At 37.1% G+C, this 26873-nt stretch overlaps 1 protein-coding gene across 1 annotated transcript in view; it reads left to right on the top strand.

Moving 5' to 3' along the window:
• LOC145269027 (protein prenyltransferase alpha subunit repeat-containing protein 1-like) overlaps window positions 1–26873 on the top strand; it is a 205059-nt gene that overhangs the window by 124369 nt on the left and 53817 nt on the right. Inside the window, exon 4 of the mRNA XM_080124608.1 lies at window positions 2224–2328. Coding sequence (XP_079980734.1) covers window positions 2224–2328 — 105 coding nt within the window. The remainder of the gene's footprint in view (window positions 1–2223; window positions 2329–26873) is intronic.

Genomic DNA, 26873 nt, shown 5'->3' with positions numbered 1-26873 from the left:
GACATTTTCAATTGCATATTCAGATTCCTTGCACATAAATACACTTTTATGGCAAATTTCATTGTTTTAACAAAGATAAAGCATTTTTACTGAAAAAGTAGTGTAAAAAATGTGACAAAACGCATATGGTCTTAAAGAGGGGAAAATATCTAAACACGCAGGGCATAAAAATAGTCATAACTTCCTTGATTTTAATTGGATTTTAAAAATTTAAAAAGATTCTTTCTTAACTTATCCAGCTCTTTTTATATATATACCAATATTGAAATAATATAAGCCATTAAAATATTTTAATGTGTATTGCTAGTACAAACCTGTTTTGGGGCAGCCAGAAAGAATGAAGAAAAAAGAAAAATAATGACCACTGTTCTCTTTCTATGGCTACGAGTTTGTCAACTTTGTCACATGATATGCAAATGAGATGCTCTGGTTAGAAAAAAAAAGCCTGATTTTTGATTGGAAAGTTTAGATTTGGACATTAAAGAAGCAAGTCTTGTGAGCAGTGAGTCGCATTTTGAAGTTGAGAGTTTAGACAGCAGAGTGTCAAACATTGGTGCTGAATTTTTGACAGCAGAGTAATGATGAGTGGAGTTGAATTTATTGACATCACGACCAAGAGTAAGACACGTATAACACTTGCGTGCTTTAATTTTCAAAACTTACTCCACTCGAAAGTTGTGAGAGTAAAGCTCCTAGAACTACCCAAAATCACACCTCAGCCTGACAGATGGTGGTGAGGATGTATCCTTGACTGGTATAAATATAACCTATCCAGGCTGTGCTAGGTAAGTTAGGTATATCAGAAATTTGTATTTTAACATTAAAACTCAAATATGGTTATTATAAATTATATCTGTGTTGGATTTTTGTTTCATCATTTACACAGCAGTTAACACTAAAACAAACAATAGATTTCTTGACTCAGAAACCAAGACTCTACACTCAAAAATTTACTTTTTTTTTAATCTCCTCGACACAAATGAATACTGGCCTCGCTTTTGGTACAGTTGCGCATGCCCAATGCCATTTCTGCATGTGTCGCAATGACATTCGCTTCATCACCCATTGGGTTAAGTATTTGTTATATATATTATTAAATATCTATCTCCCCTCCCCCTTCTTTATTTCATTATCCCTCACGCTCTTTTAAATGATTATTATCAAGAAAGAAATATATATTGCTGTGGACAAATAAATACATTCACTGTAAGAATAAACATCCAAAAGAGTTATAGTGTCTATATTTATTCAGAAATAAAATATAGATGCTTTTCAACATTGAATTCTGAATGTCAAACTACAATAAAATATACAGTTCACATGCACAAGCTTGAAAAGGCCTTAAATTTGAAAATGAGGAATGTTTTAAAATGGGCTTGTAAATCGTGATCTTTACGTTCAGTAAAAATTTGTGTCAGATTATTAAGAATAAAATCAAAATAAATTTTATTAGAATATTAAAAATAAAGTGAAATAAATACATTCTGAAATTGCATCATACAGGGTGACTCAAAAATAACGTGCCCCAAATCTAATTAGGCCCCATTTCTTAGTGTTTTGTCTGAATTAAATAAAACTTTGGTCATAACTAGTTTATATTCAAGACATCACATCAAAATACTAGGGTCTTTGGCCTTTTTTTCTCCGTTGACTATAAAATGCTCAGAAAAACAATTGAATGTCCTCTATTTTTTTTTTGGGGGGGGGGGGTCACCCTGTATTATTTCCGGTATTGTCAACCCAAGAGTTATGTCCCTTTATCTCAAAACTACCCAATGTTATCTGTATACTTGAGGTATGTAGCCAAAGTGAAATTCAAAATCGAAATAAATAGTATTAAAATATTAATTAAAATATTAGGTGCTTACGTAACCATCGTGGATGATGTCATTCTAATGACTAAAATGTGTGTATATATATATGAAGTAAATAAATTTATGAAATATTAATTTGCATACATTCCAGGAATTCAACTTCAGTTCAACAGCATTTCTGAGATGATGTGGATCATCATCAGCAGCACAGGGTAATAGACATTAAGTTTGAAGTTAAAACATGTCATCATGACCAGAGTGTAGGCATGCTTAAGATATTTTTAATATTCAATTTAAAATATTAATTTGTTTAAAAGAAATGGTTATTGTTTACTTGATGGTCAATATTTTAGTATATTTATTCTGTATATAAATTTTTCATTGTATTATAAATTTGTTTTATATCTAGAAAAGAGCTGATTTTGGCTGGGGATTTAAAACCGGAAGATTGCTTGAAACTTGGGGAACTTGTCCTGACCAAACATCCAAAAAGTGTTGAAACATTTACGCACAGGTAATCTTTTAATTTGTCTTTTCAATATCAAACAGGAGAGCAAGTTTTAATACATTAAAAAAAAAAAATTTACCTTTTTGTAGGTCATTTCATTAGTTTTGAATTTTTTAATTTTCACCATTTTTATGTAATACTTTTTATCTATAAACATAAGAGCGAAAATGTATGTATGTATGTTTGTTTGTATGTCTCGCAAAAACTTTCGACACGGGTCACGGATTTTCGACAGATCGGTATCATTTTAAACTTCCAACCTTCGCCCGACAAATATCTCAAAATTGGCCAAAAACGTTAATTTTTTTCACCCTAAAATGATTACAGGGGGGGGGTCAGCAAAAACCGTCCTCTCATGACGATTCCGCTTCTACGCATGCATCATACAACGTCGTAACCTGATTTCCTTTAAATATTTGAAAAACTGACACAATTTCATGGACGTTGTCTTAGCTCAGTTGGTTAGAGTGCAGCCTCAGTTTTCGGTTCGAATCGTGGTGTGAGATGTCTTTTTTTTTTTTTTCTTTTTTTTTCGATTTTTTTAATTTTAATATTGAAGCAGGGTTATTTAAGCCATTTTTCACGTGTTTTTCAGATTTTTCTGCTTTTTTTACTTCGCTTATTCTTAGGTTTTCATTAACACCCCCACCCCGCCCAACCACACACACCCAAAAGCACCCGGGTAAGCTGGGTACAACCCCCCCCCTCCCCGAAGCTGGGTTATTTTAACAAATTATTACATTATTTTTTGAGGGAGGGGGGGGGGGTTCTGTTATGCGTTTTCTCTATCGTTTGTTTGCCTTACGTTATTTTTTTTTTTTACTTCGCTTATTCTTATGTTTTGATTAGCTCAGCTCATTAGAGCGTGGCCTCATTATCTAAAGGTTTTGTGTTCGAATCGTGGTGTGAGATGTCTTTTTTTTTTCTTTTTTTTTTTTCGATTTTTAAAGCAAGGTTATTTAAGCCATTTTTCATGTATGTTTTTTTTGTTTTTATTTTTCAGCTTTTTTAAAGAAGTTTTAACGTTCGTTTTTCTGGGTTTTTTCCATCACATTCGCGTTTTCTTTTTTTTGTTTTTACATCGGGGTTACCACTTATCAAGGCCGAAGGCCACTCAGGGATAAGGGTTATTGCGTGTACAGTAATCAATGAGATAGTATTGTAGTAATCATTAGTATTGAAGGTTTGATAGAGGGGGTCGTTTGTTTATGTTGGATTTGAAGACAACCAAGTTGTAGTCAGGTGGGAAACAGGCAAGCGGCAGAGAGTTCCACTGGCGTGCAGTTCTAAGAAAGAAGCTTTGCTCATGGAATCTATGTTTGGATTTAGGCACAGATAAAGAGTGGGGAAAATTATTGACAGTAGTTTCAGCCAGACGGGTGTTTCTTGTGAAAGATTGGCGAGGGGGGACGAGGGATTGGAACTCAGACGAGCACCTGCTACGGAAATAACGATAAAACAGGCTCGCAATGTCTCTTCTGTTGGAGAGAGGTTGCAGGGAAGAGAAAAGGTCATCCCCCACTAAACCACAAAGTCTATTTTGTACTCTGTCAAGGCAGGATAGGCTGTTTTTAGCAGCTCCTGCCCAGATGTGGCAGGAGTACTCCATCTTTGGGCGTACTTGGCTTTTATACAGATAGAGAATTGCATCAGTAGTGAGATATCTTCTGGAGTGGTAGAAGGATCCCACCATTTTCCCAGCATCCTTGGCAATAGACCTGATGTGCGTGTTCCATTTCAGATCAGGAGTAAAGGTCAAGCCCAGAAGCTTGTCAAAACATGGAGCCTCCCCAAGACGAGAGCCATCCATTTCAATTGATGCCAGATTGGGATCAGAGTGTTGATGATGTAAAGATAGAAGCCTGGTTTTGGATGCATTAAAAGTGACCAGCCACCTCTTCCCCCACTGTACCACGCGCTCAAGATCAGAGGAGAGAGAATTAGAGAAAACTTTGTCATTTATGGCCTTTGATGTGTTGCCATAGATGGTCTTGTCAGCATAGATGTCAATGAATGATTTAAGTATGTGTTTTGGGAGATGATTGATGTAGATCAGGAAGAGAGTTGGGCCCAGGATGGACCCCTGTGGGCTTCTGATTTCTGCCCATCAACTATTACCCTTATGAACCTATCAGAGAGAAATGATTTAATGATTGAGAAAACATTACCAGTGATACCGTAGCTGGAAATCTTGTGAAGTAGGCCCTTATGCCATACCTTATCAAAGGCCTTTGATATGTCAAGAGCAATTGCCCTGGAAAGGAAGCCTTTGTCAAGAGATTCACTAATCCTATGAGATATAACCGTTACCACATCTGCTGTAGATCTTGCAGAACGGAAACCATATTGCATGTCACTAAAAAGCATTGTTGAATTAAAAATAAAATAAATAAAAATACAGAACCCAAAATGCCACCCCCTACCCCTCAACACTACCCCTTAAGTAACCCAGCATAAACCAGTTAGAACGACTAGCTCTTCTCTCTTCCTCGATATGAACTCGAGCCCGCACGGTCAAAGTTTCCAAAGCTAAGTTACGCCATTTTCTATCTATAATTTGGAAATCCACCTTTCTTGATATCGCAAAAACTTATGTATTGCAGACATTATTTTCTATTCATTTATATATTTTTCCAGGTTTGACTAAATTTCTGAGCATTTCAACTTTTCAACTGCACTTATCTTTGTTTTGCTCTTTTTTTTTTTTTTTTCTTTTTTCCAAATTATATTCTACACTATTAACTAAACACTAGAAAATGCTTTTTCTCAGCAGTATGCATTATTTCTTAACCAGTCTAAACTTAGTACCCAAGCCAAATTGCTCTACTCTTAACCAGCTTTTAAATGCTTTCTTCCAAAGTAATAATTCTTCCAAATAGAAAAAAAAAATACAAAAAAACAAACCCCGACCTCACAAATTGAAAGTTCCATTACGGTATTGTATAAAGGTAAAGCTCGAATGCTCAAATCATTCTCTATCGATAAAGCCAAAAAGAAAATATATTTACACATAACTATGTGAGGGAAGATTATTTTCAAATATTCTCCTAAACTGAGAACGGAGTAACGGACTTATAAAGTAGATATTAATAAGTCCTTACATTTTTATTTTTCTGTGTTTTTTTTTTTTTTTAAATGGAAAGTAGATAATACACTGTGCTTGTGTTATCGGCAGCTCCAGTAACTCTCGCTTCTCCTTTATTGTCCCTCATTCCTCATTTCCAATGAGTGATTTTTCTGACAAAGGGTGAAGAAAAAGGTGCTTTTCAGGTCGGTAATACTGAGATGTTGGAAATTTTTCTGTTTCTATGTCTATCCTTGTGGCCACATCACTAGTAAGGGTGCTGGAGGTAAACGTTTCATCTGGGCTGACGTTACCCGCCTGATAGTCAGGGGCCCGAACCTTGGTTAACCACTAAGGAGGCTGTCCTATCAGCAGGTGTAAAGTACTGTATTGCCATTTGGTGAATGGATTCTGGACCATGCAGAAGTTTCTGGTGGGGCCTCTCGATGCCATACTAGTGGGTAATTGTTATGGCTTTACCTTATCATGTGCTACAAAAGAAAAAAATTTACTCTCTTTCTCTCTCTGTCCTACTATAACCAAGTCTGTCGACCTGTTCCACAAACCCCAAAAACTGAACATGAAATATCTAAAAAAAAACAAAAAAAAAACACGAATAAACCTAGAACCCCATCCTCCAACGTAGACCTCTACTACCATGTCTCCTTCTCCAACATCAGGGATCTACATTCCAACCTTCCAGAGGTTGAAACCCAATTATAGGAGATGAAACCGGACATATTCTTTCTAAGCGAAACTGGCATAGGGTCGACCACTTCCCTAGATGAGTCCATAATAAAAGGATACTCTAACTTAACATCTAAATCTGACCCCCAAGATCGCCATGGGCATGGAATATGCGCCTACATTAAAGATGGCTTCCCGTGTGGTAGAGATATCTCCAGAGAATACCCTAGTTTACCTTATATGTGCTTCCGGGTTGCACTTGCTTACACCACCGCATTCATATTTGCTCTCTATCGCCCCCACAACAGCGGGCTTACTGTTCTTAAGAGTATATCTGAGAAAATTGACCTCATCCTGTCTGCTCATCCTTCGGCTATCATTCACATTTGCGGTGACTTCAAGGTCCATAATATGGAATGGCTGACCCACTCAAATAAGACAGATGTCATGATTTTGGCATTGCCTATGACCTCACTCAGATTGTTCATGAACCCACCCGTGTGCCCGATACTACTGGTCAGTATGCAAGCCTTCTAGACCTTTTTCTCACAACTTCCCCTGAGCTATGTTCATGTTCCGTCCTATCTCCCCTGGGATCCTCCGATCACACAGTTGTATCAGTTAAGATAAAAATGAAATGTAATAAGTCTTCAGACGTACCTCTCCTCCGTACTGTATATTGATACTCTATGGCTGACTGGGATAGCTTCCGTACATTCATATCTGATCTACCTCTGCATTCCATGTTTAAAAAGGATGTATCCTCTACAGTATCAGACCTTACCGAAAGGTTAATTATAGGCATAGACCGATTCATACCATCCAAAAAATTCCAACAAAAACCTAACAGCCAGCCATGATTCTCCCCAGAATGTGCCGCTGCCATTGCGCACAGAAATCACTTTTTCCTTAGCTACCAACGTAATAGATGTACTGAGACTAAAGTTGCCTTCAGGACTGGCAGCAACCGCTGTAAAAGAGTAATAAAAAAGGCAAGAGAGCTATATGCTTAGTCCGTCAAATTCAAAGTAGCTGAGCAGTGGCTTGGTTCCCACCAGTTTTGGCAAATAGCAAACAGGATCCTGAACAGAAACATGCATTCCATCCCAACCATCATCAATGGACCTGAGGTCATCTTGTCAGCATCAGACAATACCAGACTATTTGCCAAGAACTTTGCAGCTAATTCTACCCTCTGCGACGAAGGGCATCAACTCCCCGTATTTCCTCCTACAACAGACAACACCCTATCCAACATACAAATATCTGTGCATGAGGTTACCAAGCTAATTAAGAACCTTGATTCCAGTAAAGCAACTGGCCCAGACGGCATTCCAATTATAGTGTTGAAAAAGCTTCGACCAGAACTTGCCCTCATACTTACAAAACTGTTTAAGCATTGCCTTAAGGAGAAGTGCTTTCCAACACCCTGGAAAACGTCGTCAGTATTCCCTGTATTTAAGAACTCAGGTGATAAATCATTCCCCTCTCAGTACAGACCAATAAGTCTCTTGTTTGTCATGAGTAAGTTACTGGAATCCATATTAAATAAAGAAGTAGTCAACCACCTCAGCAGAAATAACCTCCTTAGTGACATGCAATATGGTTTCCGTTCTGCTAGATCTACAGCTGATGTGCTAACAGTTATATCTCATAGGATTAGTGAATCTCTCGACAAAGGCTTCCTTTCTAGGGCAATTGCTCTTGACATATCAAAGGTCTTTGATAAGGTTTGGCATAAGGGCCTACTTCACAAGATTTCCAGCTACGGTATAACTGGAAATGTTTTCTCAATAATTAAATCATTTCTCTCTGATAGGTTCATAAGAGTAGTAGTTGATGGGCAGAAATCTGAGGCCCACAGTATTAATGCTGGAGTCCCTCAGGGGTCCATCCTGGGCCCAATTCTCTTCCTGATCTACATCAATGATCTCCCAAAACATGTACTAAATTCATTCGTTGACATCTATGCTGATGACACAACCATCTACGGCAACACACCAAAGGCCGTAAATGATGAAGCTCTCTCTGATTCCCTCGCCTTTGATCTTGAGCGCGTCGTTTAGTGGGGGAAGAGATGGCTGTTTACTTTTAATGCATCTAAAACCAAGCTCTTAACTTTACATCATCAACGCTCTGTTCCTCATCTAGCATCAATTGAAATGGATGGCTCTCGTCTTGGGGAGGCTTCATGTTTTGACAAGCTCCTGGGTTTGACCTTTACTCCTGATCTGAAATGGAACACATATATAAAGTCTGTTGCCCGGGCCGCTGGGAAAATGGTAGGATCCTTCTACCGCTCCAGAAGATATCTCACTACTGATGCAATTCTATATCTGTATAAAAGCCAAGTACGTCCAAAGTGTGAGTACTGCTGCCACATTAGGGAAGGTCGATTTTGGAACCCCGGTGAGGTAATGGTGGTGATAGTTTGTGTTTGACATAAAAAAGACCTACACGAAATATTTTTTTCAAAATTGTTATCTTTGCTTGAGGAAATGACTTTAAAAGTTGAAAAATTGAAGCTATTAAATGTTTTTCGGTGAATTGTTAAGAACGTCCCATCATCAAAACAATGCGTACTGTTAAGAAAATGGAATCATTATTTAGAATATTTTAAACTACATTTTTAAATAAAATGAGTGAAGATAATGAATTAACAAAATAAATATTAAATGTAAAGACAAAATTATGTTTTTATAAATAATAGCGACCAAAGTTCGCTTTTTCATTTCAGGAACTTTTTTGGAGCGGAAACATTTTAGAGTTCACCAGCGTGAAACACGCTTGTTATTGATATTGAAAAATAAATTTGTTTATTATTTAATTTGAAAACATTACGATTTAGGCTTAATTATTTCGAAAGGAAAAACGAAAAAGACTTGTTTAAAATATGAATTATTATATTTCAAGTATCTGCAGTGAATTTAAACATTCGTTTTATCTTTTTTAATTTGTTTTTCTATTAGGTTGGTGCAAAAATAATGGCACATTTTTGACGTTCAAACGAATGTCAAAAACATTATTTTCGCACCAACCTAATATTTCACATAAAATTCTATTTGAAATTTTTATTAAAATATGGGAATACTCCAGTTTTTTATTAAAAAAAAAAAAAAATTCTTTGCAGAAAAGTGTCAAATTTTTATTTCTTTTCTTTTCAGGGAGTAATTGTTTTTAAGCAGTGTTTTTCTTCTAAAATTATAGTTTTAAAATCAGATAACCCACAAAGATTAATACGAGTAAAAAAGGAAACTCCTTTAAAAGTTTTTGTTATTTGTGCATCTGTTATTGTGCTAAAATAACTTTATTTAGAAAACAATTCTTAACATGGAGAAGATAGGAGGTTGTGTTGTAACTATTCTGTACTTTCACCTAAAAATTTAATAAAAATTAAATTCAACTTGAAAATACTATTAAAAATAGCATGGTAACATAGATGCACAAGCACTGGCTTTTCAAACTCTATACGCTTGTTTAAAATGGCACAGCATCAGCAAGAATGAATCTCTTTATCGAAGGAGGAGCTAAAGTCTGTTAAAAATGTCTAAACTAAACACTACTATGCTTCTGATTTGGTTTTGTCCTCTCTTTCTCTTCAATACATCTTATGCAACTCTACAAAGTTTTTCATTATTTTTTATAACTAACACTTATTTTTTTACATGGAAGATAACCTAAAACAGTTTCCTTCAGTTTTAATCCATTTATTTATTTTACTTTTCAGATTAGAATGTCAGTAAAAGCACAATGTTCAGTTTTAACCCGTGGTTCACAAAATTTGCTGGTCCACCTTGTCATTTGGATGAAACAGCACCTCCAACTTTACGACAAGTCATCCAGTTTAGTTATTTCCTCGAAAACAGTTATTGCCACTTAAAAAATAGTGGGATTTCTATGTTAATTGCTAAGGAATTAATTAGTATTTGGCAAGTAGTTAATCCACAATTTCCCTTGTTAAGGGAACGTTATATAGGACAGAATGTCAATATATTTTGCTATAAGAGGGCCAAACAGATTGACAGGAAATTTCTTGGAGCAACCAAAGTGAAAAAAAATGAAGGGACAGCTAGACAGATTGTTTGATATATTTTCTTGTAGCTGTAAACTTCCTGTCTTGAGAAGTGATGAATTTGTAGTAAAGTGCAAGACAGGAAATTGTCAAAAAAGCACATAGTTTACACTTGTTCTCTTAACAAGGAGGTACAATTAATTCTATAGATTCACCTGCAATTATGTTCCTTTTTTTGTGGAAAATAAAATAATATATTGGTATTTATTATGTAATCTGGCTCTATTATTAAGCATGCAAATTTTGCAATTTTCAGGTTCCACTAGAAGAACTGCCATTTAGAGCAATTTTGGAATTAATTGATTAGTAATACACACGGACGAAAAAACACTTTGGATAATCACAGATTTCAAGGTAGTTCTACTAAAATAGCCATATTTTTTAAACCAAAGCACTTCAAGTCTTCAAATTACTACTGTTTTGTTCGGAAATGAATATACTTTCAAATGAATTAATAAATATGAATGTACATTATATATTTTAAGAGTTTTAAGCAAATAAAGTGATAAAAATGTGAACGTCATAAAATGGCGTTTTCGGTAAGGTTTTGTAATGACGCCCCCTGTTTTCTAAAGGTCCGTACCGTGATTGTATGAAGAATTTCGTCATGAAATTTGGGAACCAATCAGTAGAGGTGTTAATCTTAATACTGTTAAGTGTCCGAAATATTTTTGACCATTTCTTTTTTTGTCGTGTTAAAAATAAGACTTTAATATGATGAGTATCGAACATTTTGAAAAAAAAAATTCTTCGGACATCCAGTAGTAAGTAAATCAATCTTTTTACTATCTTTATCAATTAAAAGTATTATTTTATGTTGAGTAGGACCGCGGTGATAATTTAAAAGGACCTACCCGAAAAAAAAATTCTTTCTATTTCTCGAATTTGTTCAAATGAAGTTAGTATTACTAGAAGCAGCAGCAGCAGCAGCTCCAGCCTGTAGAATCAGCGATAGCACAGTGTAAACACGCGTTCTTTAATTTTTATTCCAGAACGAATTAAGAAAAACATGAAAATATGAATATAAATGTTCTTATGTTTAATTAGAGCTATTTTGTTATCAGAATAACATTAGTTTAGAACTATTCGGTTTTCAGAATGTATAATAACAACAATCCCAACCAATTCGGCATTATGAATCTGTTGCAATTTCTCACATTTCTCGTCAAATTTAAAAACATGGTTAAAAAAACATAATAAACTTTTGTAGATATATAGCTTGCATGCACTTTTATTCTTTAAATTAGTTTTGAACAGCGAATTAAAACAATGTTTTACTGCGAACAGCCACAAATGTTTTTTTTCAAAATCAAAATAAGTATCAAAATCTCGTTTATACATAGATTTGAAAAAGTTGTCAAAAAACAAATATATAACAAATAAATGTTATCAAAGGCAAGATAAGTTACTTTTCTACCTAACTAGTGTTTTTATTTAATGTAACATGTTTATTCAGCTCGAAAAACGTACAGTGTTTACCGATGTATTGGAAAATTAAAAATGGCGCCCAGCCCGACTCTCTTTGACACGGTAAGTTTGAGAAAAGGAGTTAAAAATAAAAAAAAAAAAAATATACAAAATACTGTTAAAAACTCACCAAATATATGTCAGCCTATGTCACGGTAACATATATTGAGCGAGTTTCTAGCAGTATTTTGTCTACTTTTTTATTTTTAACTCTTTTCCCCAAACTTACCGTTTCAAGAGTCGGGCGCCATTTTAAATTTTCCAAAACATCGGTAAACACTGTTTTCAAGCTGAATAAACATGTTACATTAAATAAAAACACTAAAAAATTATCCAGTTAGGTAGAAAAGTAACTTGCTTTTGATAACATTTATTTGTTATATATTTGTTTTTTTGACAACTTTTTCGAATCTATGTGTACAGTAATACAAACCCCAATATTCTTGAAATTTTAAAAGAAAACACATCAAACTACAATTAGGAAGCTTTTTATTTCGTTATTATTTTTTCTACTTATTAAGCGAAAGATATTTTTACAACCTGCTCCAGCGTAGTATAAACGGCCTATGGAATTAACACCTTCAACCTCGAAAATAGAAATCAACAAATTTATGGAATTTTCTTTGAAATTTCGCAACGCAGTTTCTTATTAAATTAAAATTAAATATAACATTTGCTGACTTATTTACCTGTCGAATACACACACACACACACACACATATATATATTAGCGTTGTGCCGATGAATCGGAATCGGTTAAATCGGTAATTTTCAGGGAATCGGAATCGGCATCGGAATCGGAAAAATTTGTGTATAATTTCCGATTCCAAAATCGATTCTTTGAATATTTTTCAAAAGTTAATTTTCAATTGCTTGTACCGATTATAAATATTTATTTCTTTTAAACTATTAGTAAAACTAAACTCTATAGATCTACGTACTCGTTATAGAATGAAGTTCTCATAACAAAATCACTTAATTTCATTAAATAGTTTTTGTTTTACGCTCCCTTGACTAATTATCGCAGTTTTTTTAGGAAGATTCCGAATTTCCCAAATCGTTTTTACAGCATAAAATAAAAACTATTTGATGAAATTACGTGATTTTTTTATGAGAACTTCATTCCATAACGAGTACGTAGAATATATATATTTTTTTTATTTTTCTTTTTTTAACATGGTGTAAACTGCACAAGCACCCTTTTTCAATACGTGAAGACAGTTTAGAGCTTCATCCTAGATCTAAAAATAATTTGGTTTTTAGTGGGTTTACAAATATCGTCCAAACATAACATGGACACTGACATAGCGACAACAAACGTAACATGGACACTGACATAGCGACAACAATTGATAAATGTAAAGGATGCCAGTTAGCGGCAAAATCTCCACCTATAGTACACAAACCTTGGCCGAAAACTGATGGTATTCCAATTATAGTACTCAAAAAACTTCAACCTGAATTAGCGCCCATACTTACAAAACTGTTTAAACGTTGTCTTAAGGAGAATAGTTTCCCATCTCCCTGGAAAATCTCATCAGTATGCCCTGTATTTAAGAATTCAGGTGATCGCTCATCCCCCTCTCAGTACAGGCCAATAAGTCTCCTGTGCGTCATGAGTAAGTTGCTAGAATCTGTGTTAAATACAGAAGTAATCAAACATCTCAACAAAAATAACCTTCTTAGTGACACTCAATATGGTTTCCGTTCTGCTAGATCTACAGCAGATGTCCTTACAGTTATATCGCATAGGATTAGCAAATCTCTCGACGGTGGCAATCTTTCTAGGGCAATTGCTCTTGACATATCTAAAGCCTTTGATAGGGTATGGCATAAAGGTTTACTTCATAAGATCGCTAGCTATGGTATAGCTGGAAAAGTCTTCTCAATTATTAAATCATTTCTTTCTGATAGGTTCATAAGAGTAGTAGTTGAGGGGCAAAAATCAGAAGCTCACAGTATTAATGCCGGTGTCCCTCAGGGATCCATCCTGGGCCCAACTCTTTTCCTGATCTACATTAATGATCTTCCAAATCATATCCTTACATCATTTGTAGACATTTATGCTGACGACACTACCATTTATGGTACCACATCTAAGACAGTAAACGACCAAGTTCTCTCCAATTCTCTCTCCGCTGATCTTGAGCACGTAGTACAATGGGGAAAGGAGTGGCTGGTTACTTTTAATGCATCTAAAACCAAGCTTCTCTCTTTACATCATCAACATTCTAATCCACATTTGTCATCAATTGAAATGAATGGCTCTCGTCTTCAGGAGGCCTCAAGTTTTGACAAGCTTCTGGGCTTGACCATTACTCCTGATCTTAAATGGAACATGTATATCAAATCTGTTGCCAAGGCCGCTGGAAAAATGGTGGGATCTTTCTATCGATCCAGTAGATATCTCACTGCTGATGCTATTCTCTACCTATATAAGAGCCAGGTACGTCCAAGGATGGAATACTGTTGCCACATCTGGGCAGGAGCTGCTAGAAAGGACTTGTCCTGCCTTGATAGAGTTCAAAATAGACTTCGTAGCCTCGTAGGAGATGTCCTTTTCTCCTCCTTGCAACCTCTATCTCACAGAAGAGATGTTGCGAGTTTGTCTCTGATGTATCGTTATTTTCATGGAAAGTGTTCATCTGAGCTTCAATCTATGGTCCCCCCTCGCCAAACTTTCACAAGAAACACTCGTCTAGCTGTAAACACTATCAATAATTTCCCCCACTCTTTATCTGTGCCTAAACCTAAACGTAGATTCCATGAACAAAGCTTCTTTCTTAGAACTGCACGCCTGTGGAATTGTCTTCCGTTTTCCTGCTTTCCGGCTGACTACAATATGGTTTTGTTCAAGTCTAAAGTAAATAAGTTCTTGATGAACCGTTCCATATAAGTTATCAAATTTACCAAATTTTCATTACTAATGATTACTATATTGACCAATTTCTACTGTACACTCTTTAACCCTTATCCTTGAGTGGCCTCTGGGCCTTGATAATGTGGTGATGCCTTTGTAAAAAAAAAAAAAAAAAAAAAAAAAAAAAGTAGAATTTCAATGAGAGGGGACTTTTAAATGTAAATATAATTTCTTTTTCAATCTGAAAAATTTCTAAATGTTTTCTCTTTATCTATTTTATCCAGACTTTGATAAATTCATTGTGAGATATTCATGTATATTTTTAACTTTTCCGAAACCCGAGAAAAATGCGACGGTGTCAGACAATGTGGCTCCAGGAAAATAAAATAAAACTCTATTCGTTTGAAATTTTTTCATATTAAACTCCTTGAGAAATTTGGCAAGTGGGTGTGAAAAAGTATTGTTGTCGAAACCAATGGCATCGAAGGTGTTAATTACCCCATAATACCTTCAACTCAACTTTTGAGTGAGATTGGCGGGCTTCAGCGAGGCCTTCGTGATATATATATATATATATCTCACAGAGGCCTCGGCTTCAGACGGCATTGGCGCCGTCGTAGCAATCCTTAAGTATAAACATAAACAATACCGGCAGAATCAAAGAAAATCACACTGGAAGCATATTTCAAATTAAATCAAAGGCCAAGCCTTTTCACAATTTTGCCCATTCCTTGTCGGTCCCCCCGATTTATCGGAGAGGGACTATAGTTTTCAGTGGCATTCGTCCGTTCGTTCGTCCGTTCGTCCGGATGATTCCCGGATAACCGTCCATTACTTTTTTCTGAAATTTTGCCACAAGTTGTACTCCAATACGTAGATGTGCACAACATCGAGTTTTTTTTAAAGAAAACTCTCGTTGCTCCCCCAGGGGCTGAAAAGGGGTCAAAAATGCCCAAAATGGCAAAAATGACACTTTTGGCCACATAACTTTTTTCCCGTCCATTAGATTTTACTGAAACTTGTCCAAAATGTGAAGGCAATTGTTGCAAATGTAAATTCAGTATCGCTGACCCTGGCAAAACTCCGGTTTGCGCCCCCCGGGAACTTTTAGGGCTAAAAACCACCCCTTTTTTAGGCTCTTTTTTTCATATTTGTCTAAACACTCATGATTATAATATATATATATATATATATATATATATATATATAAAACGATTAGGAATTTAAAATAGACGGTCAGTTTCACAAATAAATATAACGTAACATGAGCTGCTGTGTGTTACCAATTTTAAATTATGTGCGCTTATTGGGGATAGGGTGTCTCCTTTTTAAGCGATTACACATGGTTTTACAACGTTGCAAACCGAACTTAATTTAGTGGGAAACACTTTAGTTAATATCCATAAAGAATTAGGATGGCCAGAAATGATGATCATTTTACGTTAAATTTATATTCGAAACTGATCTTACACTCTAAATTCTAAATGATCGCTTTTCTTTCCGCCAATTAAAAAAATGTTCTAACACGTAATCTATAAAAGTAATATTTCATTTTGGAATAGGGATTTAGCTGCGAGAGAAAGCACAGAAAGCTCACGCAATCTCACGTTAAAAATGGTTTTCATAATAGTAATATTATTTAGAAATTCGTTCGTAACAATGAGATGTGGCTTTGCTAAGTGGCGTTGTTAAATATATTGTTCTTACATCGTTTTCTTATTTTGCCTACCAATCTTCGAATATTTTCCACTATTCATGTAAGTAGCATGTTATACAGTAAATACGAACTGGTACAATATAGCTTTGTTTTAAAATCAAAATAAATGTTTTGTTGTGTTACAATTTTTAATCAATTACAAGGCAAACATTTGAGATAAAATATACGCGGACATTAACCAGGGGTTTATGTAATAATTTGAAAATTTACGAAAAAACAAACAAAAAAAATCTCTAATTAAATATGTATTAATTTTACAAGAATCGGAATCGAGAATCGGAAATTTTGAACGGAATCGGAATCGGGAAAAATTTTGGCATCGTCCCATCACTAATATATATATATATATATATATATATATATATATATATATATAACTTTCTGTAAAATATTTATTTGAAATGGAAACGGCATTTTGCAGTTAGGACAACAAAACAAAAATGAAGTAACGGTTCGTATTCCTAAAACACTCTTTAACCCTAACAATAACACTAAGTTCGAGTGGCAAGCCCCCCCCCCAACAAAATACCTCTGTAAGCCACATAAAAGCATCTAAAACAAACAAACAAAAAATAGATCCTTCCTTAAAGAAAAATATACATAAAAATAAATTGGTTAACTGTCCTAAAATGCTAGAATGGCCAGGAAGTGGTGAATTATTTTACATTAAATTTTTGTGAAACTAACCGCTCCCCCCTCTAATATTTGTTAGCTTTGTCTCTGTCAAGTTTTCAGTATGTTCACACATAATTTTCCTTAGCCCTACAATTAATTCAAAGTCCGAATGGCAACCCTCCCCATATTCTCATTGCATAGAAACCCTCTTAAAACTACACATAATCATCTTAAAAAAAAATTTTAAAAAGCATGCATATTTCCCCATGGAAAAAAAAAACAGTTAACTGCCCTAAAATGCTAGAATGACCTGTAATAGGAAATTATTTTACATTCAATTATAAAATAATTTGTTTATCTTTCATTAAAGTTTTTCATGGCATTTTATACATAATTTCCTAAAAAGGTAGAATCACATTTTGGAGGGGTGGTCAGAAGGAGTTGAGTGGGGTTAAACAGAAGGTGTTAATCTACAATAATACCAAAGAAATATTGCAATATATTCATTTTTAAATGGTCTTATGTTTAGATTTAAGTTTTTTGTACATAAAGCACATTACAATTCAACTTTGAGTTCTGCAACTTCTTTTCTGTTTATGGATACATGGCATTTTTAAGGAATTGATGCATATTTATGCACATTTACTGCAGATTATTTGGAAACCATAAACTTTGGGAGATTTTCAGTTGGATATTCTGATTCCTTGTACAAAAATACACTTATATGGTAAATTTCATTTCTTAGTCTTGTGTTTTAACAAAGATATGACATTTTTACTGAAAAAGTAGTGTAAAAAATGTGACGAAACGCATATGGTCTTAAAGAGGGAAAAATATCCAAACGTGTGAGGCACAAAAATAGCCATAACTTCCTTAATTTTAATCAGATTTTAAAAATTTAAAAAGATTCTTTCTTAGCTCATCAAGCTCTTTCTATGCATACCAATATTGAAATATTTCAAGCTATTTCAATTTTTTCATGTGTATTGCTAAATTGATGGAACAAGAAGAAGCCTAACAGCATTTACTGATCCTTTGGGAAAACTTTGTATCAATAATTATCAAGATTTGCCTCAAGTAGAATTCTAAAAAAAATAGTGTCCCTCCCGATCATCATTATCTGACAGCAGAAGAAACAAATAATTTAAGTGTGAATACCAGAGGCTACTGTTTGAGAGTATGCTGTTGGAATTTCTCGAGAAGTTAAACTAAGATCTGCAGCTTAGAAAATTGGGCCCTTGAATCAAGCAAGATGGCTAACATAAGCCACAAGGTTAATGTGTTTATGGACCAGAGGTGTCTATCCTCAAACACTATGATAAATTAAACATTCTGGTCAAATTTATCATCCAAGTGTATGCAGTTAGTTAGTTTGAGATCCAAACCGACAATAATTTTTTTAACCAACAGTATATTTTAATATGATTCAGAGAACAAAACAGTTAACTGAAATCCAAATTACTGTTTTAAACAGTTCCAAATATAGTGTTTTTGCACTACTTCCGGAAAATATATCGGTGCTAAACTCAGATGAATTGGATGTGAGAGAAGAGGGCATCCAAACGATTTTGTCCATTAGGTAAATAATTATTTATCCATTAAATTTTATTAGTTTTCTTAATTTACCCAAACAATAGTCAGTTTTATTCATATTACATCACAATACATATATAAAAAAAAAAAGTGTTTTCAAATAATTGTTTTTTGTGTTGTTTTTTCCGAAAATAGTGAACAACTCAAAAAAAAAAAAAAAAAGATTGAAAAAGATTACGGCTATCAATTTTGCAGCCAAACATTGGTCAAATTTGATTGATTTTTCTAAAAATGTTGTATATGTGCAGGAAGCAAGACATAGATACATTATTATAAAGTCATCGTGCCAGCAAATTAGACCTTCATTTTTCTTGAAAAGAAATTATACAGTTCTATTATAATAGTTTATATTATTGTGTTTAATAAAAAAAATTAAAATACATGGTTCTGTAACTTGTATCAAGTTACAGAATTACAATATTGTGTAATACATCTCCACACATCTTTTTGAATTGTGAAATTTAAAAGACTAAGTTGCTAATTAGCTTTTTTTACAATTTTTGTTTAATCAATGCAGTAAAAGTTTAGATATTTTGCTAGTTGTGATTCATATTAAAATTCATGTATTTATTTTTCTTTCAATGTATCTCATATGAATATATCAATTTTAATTGGATTTTTTATAAAAATAGTAAAATTTCAAAGTCAGTCTTGTGTAAAATGCTATGAAAATGAAGGATTTCTCAGCATTTTTCTACACGATTTTTAAAATTAAATGCTCAATTTTCTGATTTTTGGTATCTGCTCTTATCACATCAAATCCCAACTATCATCACCAGTGCCATGTTGATTTTTCTGAAAAAAGTTGCAAATCGACCTGCCCTACTGCCACATCTGGGCTGGAGCTTCAAAAAACAGCCTATCCTGCCTTGACAAAGTACAAAATAGACTTTGTGGCTTAGTGGGGGATGCTCTCTTCTCTTCCCTGCAACCTCTCTCCCACAGAAGAGACATTGCAAGCCTGTCTTTGTTTTATCGTTATTTCCATGGCAAGTGCTCGTCCGAGCTCCAGTCTCTGGCCCCCCCCCTCGCCAATCCTTCATGATAAACACCCGTCTAGCTAAAACCACTGTCAGTAATTTCCCCCACTCTTTATCTGTGCCTAAATCAAAACATAGATTCCATGAACATAGCTTTTTTCTGTGGAATTCTCTTCCGTTTGCCTGTTTCCCACCTTAAGTAAGATGCTTTATCAAATCTCCAATACCAACTATTACTATGATATTATCCCATTGATTATTGTACACAAAATAACCCTTATCCCCGAGTGGCTTCCAGGCCTTGATAAGTGGTGATCCCCATTAAAAAAAAAAAAAAAAAAGTGGTTGACTACTTCTTTATTTAATATGGATTCCAACAACTTACTCATGACACACAGGAGACTTATTGGTCTGTACTGAGAGGGAGATGACTTTTCACCTGAATTCTTAAATACAGGGCATACTGATGAAGTTTTCCAGGGTGTTGGAAAGCACTTCTCCTTAAGGCAATGCTTAAACAGTTTTGTAAGTATGAGGGCAAGTTCTGGTTGGAGCTTTTTCAGTACTATAACTGGAACTTAATAATTTTATTATATCATAATTAGGATCATTTAATTCATTTTTATGTAAATTATAAAATTATTAATTCCATCTACTAACTAACTAACTAACTAACTAATGAATTAATTTTATTCAAACAATTTTCACTACATAAATATATGCAAATAATAGGGGGGAAATAAGTTCAATCCAGCGACTGACACCCTTTCTAACTCAACAATAAACAACATATGCAAATAATAAATAAAATATTTATCAATATTCAAATTTTATTTTTAGCTGCAATATTTTAAGTCTAAAAAATTCTTATTTTTTACTTTACTAGAATATCTTGTTCTTTACTTTTCCAGGTTGAATTTCTTGTCCTTTACTTTTCCAGGTTTAATAAAATCTTAAGAATATTACTTTTCATGCGCGCATTTTTCCATATAATCCATGATTTTTCCAGGCATTGCTATTGTATTAATATATAAATTTATAATATTTATTAATGATTGTCAAAAAAAATTAGCTCTCAAACACACATTTATGCAATATTTATCATTCAATCACAGTAGTTTCGAGCCAGAGTCTCTACCGAGACTGCGGTTCATGAATTTGTGATCTGTATAGAGCGTAAACTAACAAAAAAGAAGATTGCACTCGGTGTCTTTTTAGATATTGTTGGAGCTTTTGACAACATACCCTTCAGTAGTATGTTCAAGTTGCTACGAGAACTCAATGTGCCACCAGTACTCATCCGATGGATTGAGTATATGGTGAGGCACAGAACAGTTCAAGTATAACTACTGAGGGCAACTGTTAAAAGGGAAGTAGTTAAATGAAACCCCCAAAGTGGGATTTTATCACCTTTACTATGGAACTGTATGCTGAATCCTCTTTTAAAGGAGTTTAAAAATAGGAATATTTATGCCCAGGCTGATGTTGATGACACCACAGTGCTGGTCGCGGGTTCAAAAGCATCATTGGTCAGATGCATTGCCAAAATGGCATTAAATATTCCTAATAAATGGTCTAATCGAAATGAATTAGAATTCAGTAGCCGTAAAACAGAAATGGTCTTGTTTACATATAAAAGGAATTGCCAACATGGTGACCTTTTTCTGAGTGGACAGAAATTGAAACTTTCGCAGGAGGCAAGGCTGTTAGGCGTAATCCTGGACAGTAAGCTAACCAGGAAAAGCCACATAGAAAAGATTTCCTCCAAGGCGACTGCAGCCCTTATGCAATGCAAACAAATTGTGGGAAAAACCTGGGCAGTTAACCCGCATGTAATGAGGTGGATATACATTGCTATGGTATGTCCCATTTTGTCGTATGCATGTGTTTCCTGGATCCGCGGGACAGAGAAACTGTACTTGAGGAAGAAACTCCAGAAGGTACAAAGACTTGCTTGTTTAATGACTTCTTCAACATATCCGAGCACACCTACTGGAGCATTGGAGATGCTGTTGAATATCCCTCTGATTAAAGAATTCCTGAAGGCAGAAGCGATATGGGGATCCTATAGAATAGATCTCATGGGTCTGTGGTGGTCAAGATCTGTTGGGACTACTGGAAAAACAAAGAGTCACATGGATTTGTGTAATGAGGCTAGGAAGGAACTACCGCTCTTGCATGTGCCGGGTGACCTTATGACTAAAACCAGATCATTTGAAAAGCATTTCACATGTATGGTTTATGACAGAACAGGCGCAAGAGATTATGAAAAAGAGCTGGAAAGCAACGTAATCAAATGCTATACTGATGGATCTAAAATGAATGATAGGATTGGTGCGAGTGTTTATATAGAATACTCAAACCACCTCACCTGTCAAAAATCTTATCTTGGTAAACTGAGGACGGTCTTCCAGGCAGAAGTCTTCACCATGCAGGTATCATCGGATACAACACCAAACACCAGTCATGAGCTGGCACCATTGGATGTGGTACCGAACACCACCGCTGCCTTCACCGAAGAGCAGGATCTCAAACCTAAGTCTGACAAGTCAGCTCTAACATTCGGTAAACATCATGACAAAAACCGAAGAAGAAGGAGAGATAGCGCATGTTTAAGGCTTTTGAATCTGAGGTTCTGATCATGGAAGAGGTTCAGCAACAGGAAATAGCTATCCTTTCAGATAGTCAGGCAGCTATTAAAGCATTGGAGAATAGTATGGTAAGATCCCAAACCGTACTGTGCTGCATTGAAAATCTAAACCATCTAGGAAAAGAAAACCGCATATCTATTTCCTGGACCCCGGTCATGAAGGGATACAGCGCAATGAGGAAGTGGATAAAATGACAAAAGAGGGATCAGAACTTCTAATAGAGAGCCCTGAACCCTTTGCTCAAGTCCCGTATGCTATCTGTCTTTCTAGCATCAGAGAGTGGTCTACGAAACACCTAAAGGAGGCGTGGAACAAAAGGATAGACTGTAAAAAGACAAAGGATAACGTTGGTTGGGTATCTGCCTGACTATGTAAACGTATCCTAAGTCTCACCAGACAATAAAAAGACCTGGTAAATCAGATCCTTACAGGGCACTGTAATCTCGAGAAACACAATAAAATCATAGATCTGGCATCATTACCCACGTGCCCGAAATGTGGTGAAGAGTATGAAACACCAGAACATCATGTATCTGTGTGTAAAGGTTACAAAGGACTTTGATTAGCACACCTAAGCTCAACAACACATTCAATCAGGTCAGTGGTTGATAGGCTGAACATTATTTGTTGGCTACATATACTGCTACATATCTCAAGCAGGCAGCAAGACTTGTAGAGTATAATTGATATCCAGTTCAAATAAATAACCTACAGTGAATAATCGCAATGGACCTATTTACAGGCCTTTGCGAAGTGTCTGTAAGGACCAAAACTTTATAGGAAAATCCTTCAGACACCACTGGTTAATAATAATAATAATAATAATATACGTTGAGTCCAAGCCTATAAATTAAGTTCAAGCCTATTGTTTTAGTCCAAACATAGAATTTTTCACATTTTTTCCATGAACAAAAGTACAATGTCAGGCAATTTGGCAGGAAATTTTGTATGTCTTTTTGTGATTGTATTGTCACTGATTTCTTCCCAAACGTCATTTTCATTTTTGATCAAAGCAGTGTAATGTCCTGCTCTGGCAGTTGGTCCTCTATGAATGACAGCAGCTTTCAGAGAAAAATTATTGCTAAAGATTTGCTGCTTCTGTGGTTAGAAGCAAGAAAGAGAAGTCTTACCGTGGGTGCTCAGCGAGTGAGTACAGGCGAAGAAAAGGAAGAACAAACATGGCGGCCAGCATTTTTATTTCGTCCGTTCTCGCATAATCTCGTGTGTGCGTGAAGATGGAACCTATAAAACGATGTTCATTTCTGGGTGCTGGGAGATGATTCCCGGCCAGCCAAGAGAGAAGAGACAGAGGACTGTAGCGATAATCTTTCTTGAACATTCTGTTTGTGTATTTGAGGTGACCCCCCCCCCCATTTTACGTCAAGCTATTTCGGCGATGGCCAACGCAGGTTTAAGCAATATGATTAAGCCTTTTAATGGCGACGGTGATGTGGTGGCGTGGCTTAAAAAAGTGGACCTTGTAGCAAGGATTCAGAAGCTGGATGATGTGGCCGCAGTAATACCACTGTTTCTGGAAGGGGACGCACTGGCCCTCTATTTGGAGCTCAGCGAGCGGGAACAGGGTGATGCAGACGCCATCAAGGGTCGACTGATCGAAGCTTTCGCAGAGGGGCCTTTCGAGGCCTTTAATAAGTTGAAAGAGAAGAGGTGGACTGGTGGATCTGTGGATGTCTATGCGAATGAGATAAGGAGATTGGTTGAGTTGTCGGGCATAGATTCGAGAATAGAGGCGCACCCGCAGCAAATGCCCAAACAGAAGATTGCGGTGGAAGGACGGGAAATTATGGTCCTGATTGACACTGGCTGCATCACTACCATGGTGCACACTACCCTGGTCGGAAGATGGAAAGGGAAGGGTGAAGTAGTGGCATTCGATGGGTCGCGAGTGAAGTGTCGAGGGAAGAAGACCGTCACTATTGATATTGCTGAACGTCGGATGAGGGTCCATGCAATTGTCACTGATCGCCTGGTGCCTGGTGTCCAAGCCATCATTGGAATGGATGTTATATGCCGCCTTGGAGGTGTTACCATCACATGTGACAATGTGAGGTTCGGACTAGCTGAGTGCGCGGTGACGGAGAACGCCCCCAGAGGGATCAACAAGGCCGGGGAGGAAAGAAAATTGTCGATCAAAGATCAGGACTTCCGAGCCGAATTCGACGGAGAGCGGTGGACGGTGGAGTGGGCATGGAAACATCAAGCGCCATCGCTGACAAACAGGGTGGCGTGCTACACAAATTCGCTTAGAGGAGGGGCGAGAAAGGAGTTTGAGCAGGAAGCCGACCGATGGATTGAGGAAGGGATACTGATGCCTTGGACGGATGATGTGGAGTCGGGCATTTTGCCGTTGATGGCCGTTCTGCAAACAACTAAAGGGAAAGTAAGACCGGTCCTGGATTTCCGAGAGCTGAACGGCCATGTTAAGTGCCATACGGGAGGCGACACCGTAGATGTGTGCAGTGAGACCATTAGGGAATGGAGGCAGATGAATGGGGCATCTACATTGGTAGATCTAAAATCTGCCTATTTGCAACTCCATGTTGCCAAGAAGCTCTGGAAATATCAGTTAGCCAAGTACAAAGGCAAAACCTACTGCCTTACACGAGTAGAGTTCGGGTTAAATTCGGCACCCAAGATTATGTCAACTATCCTCAGGAAGATTCTGGAGACAATGGGAAAGGGAGATGGGGTAGTGAGCTCATACATAGACGACATTCTGGTGAATGAAACTGTGGTAACTGCCAAGGAGGTGGTAGCTCATTTGAAGAAATTTGGGTTGGTCGCCAAAGAGCCGGAAAAATTAGACGGAGGGGCTGCTTTGGGCCTAAAACTGAAACGAGGTGCGTCAGGCGGCCTAGAGTTTCGCAGGGGAAACGAAATCCCACAACTGAAGCAGGAGCTCAACAGACGTGAACTTTTTTCCATATGCGGAAAGTTGATCAGACATTACCCCATTGCTAGCTGGCTTAGACCAGCATGCAGCTACATAAAGAGACACGCCGAAGGACAAGGATGGAATGATAAGGTGGGAGAAAGAACGGTCGCCATGATGGAAGAGCTCCTGAAAGAAGCAGAACGGCAAGACCCAGTCCGGGGAACCTGGAACATACCGCGAACATTGGATGGAGTCGTGTGGTGCGATGCAAGCAGCATTGCAACAGGGGTCGTTTTGGAAATTGGAGGAGTAGTTGCAGAAGATGCAGCCTGGTTGAGGAAAAAGAATGACGTCAGCCACATCAATGTGGCGGAATTAGACGCGACAATAAAAGGAGTCAATCTGGCCTTGAAATGGGGACTACGTGACATCTGCATCAAAACAGACTCCGCCACGGTGTTTGCTTGGCTAAAGTCTCTCATTTCAAGCGAAAAAAGGATAAAAACGAGAGGGACTGCTGAGATGTTAGTGAAGCGCAGGCTTGGGGTGCTGGCTGAGCTGATGCAAGAGTTTTGTTTGAAGCTTCGCGTAGACATGGTGGCTTCTGAAAAGAACCGAGCAGATGCTCTCACAAGAGTGAAGAAGAGTTGGCTGTTGCCAAAGAAAGATGTTGTTGCTGCATCGGATCTAGATGATGTTGGTGTGCGAGAACTGCACAATTTGCACCATATGGGGGTAGAGAGGACTTGGTACTTAGTGAAAAAAGTCGACCCAAGAATCACCAAGGAGCAGGTGAGGCAAGTGGTCAGGACATGCGACAGATGTCAGTCGATTGATCCTGCTCCAAGCACACATGAAGCTGGCCAATTGGAGGTGAGTGGGACCTGGGAGAGACTGGCATGCGATGTCACCCATTACAGGGGTGGACTTTACCTTACCATGATTGACTGTGGGCCCGGGCGATTTGCCCTATGGAAGAAGCTACGTGGAGGAACAGGCAATGAAATAGCGGCAATCTTTGATGAGGTGTTTTTGGAGCGAGGCCCCGTGGAAGAGTTGTTAACCGACAACGGGACTGCGTTCAAGTCAGTAGCAGTGACAGAAGTACTGAAGAAATGGAAGATCCAACAATTTTTCAGAGCTGCCTACAGACCTAGTGGCAACGGGATCGTAGAGAGAAACCACCGCACAATAAAGGCAGTTGCGGAAAGAGGAGGCACCTCACCTGAGCAAGCCGTCTTCTGGTATAACATGTCGCCTAAACTGGGACAAGTACCAGAGACGGTCCCGCAACTGTCAATGTTTGCATATTCCTGGAGGCATCCCAGGGTGGAGCCGGCAAGCCGAGAAGTAGAGGCCACAGGGACAATTAAACTCGGGGATGAGGTATGGGTGAAGCCACCGGGGGCGCGCTGCACCACACAATGGAGTAGGGGTCGCGTGACTGGGAGGAACACTAGTAACAACATTGTGGTGGGAGGAGTCCCGAGGCACATTCTTGACGTCAGACCAGTTGAGGGCGAAGCAGTGGAGGGGAGTGTGCAGCCACAGGAGGAGGACGAGACACCTCAGAGACCAAGTAGAGAGAGGTGACCGCCACAGTGGATGAGAGACTATGAAATGTGATCTTGAGATCAGGGAGGCATGTGGTTAGAAGCAAGAAAGAGAAGTCTTACCGTGGGTGCTCAGCGAGTGAGTACAGGCGAAGAAAAGGAAGAACAAACATGGCGGCCAGCATTTTTATTTCGTCCGTTCTCGCATAATCTCGTGTGTGCGTGAAGATGGAACCTATAAAATGATGTTCATTTCTGGGTGCTGGGAGATGATTCCCGGCCAGCCAAGAGAGAAGAGACAGAGGACTGTAGCGATAATCTTTCTTGAACATTCCGTTTGTGTATTTGAGGTGAACCCCCCCCCCCCCCATTTTACGTCAGCTTCTTTGAACTGAA

Source organism: Euprymna scolopes, chromosome 4, assembly GCF_053919585.1.
Source record: "Euprymna scolopes isolate OS-2025 chromosome 4, ASM5391958v1, whole genome shotgun sequence".
NCBI lineage: Eukaryota > Metazoa > Mollusca > Cephalopoda > Sepiida > Sepiolidae > Euprymna > Euprymna scolopes.
The sequence above is the reverse complement of the archived record's forward strand: the minus strand, read 5'-3'. Positions and strand labels throughout refer to the sequence as shown.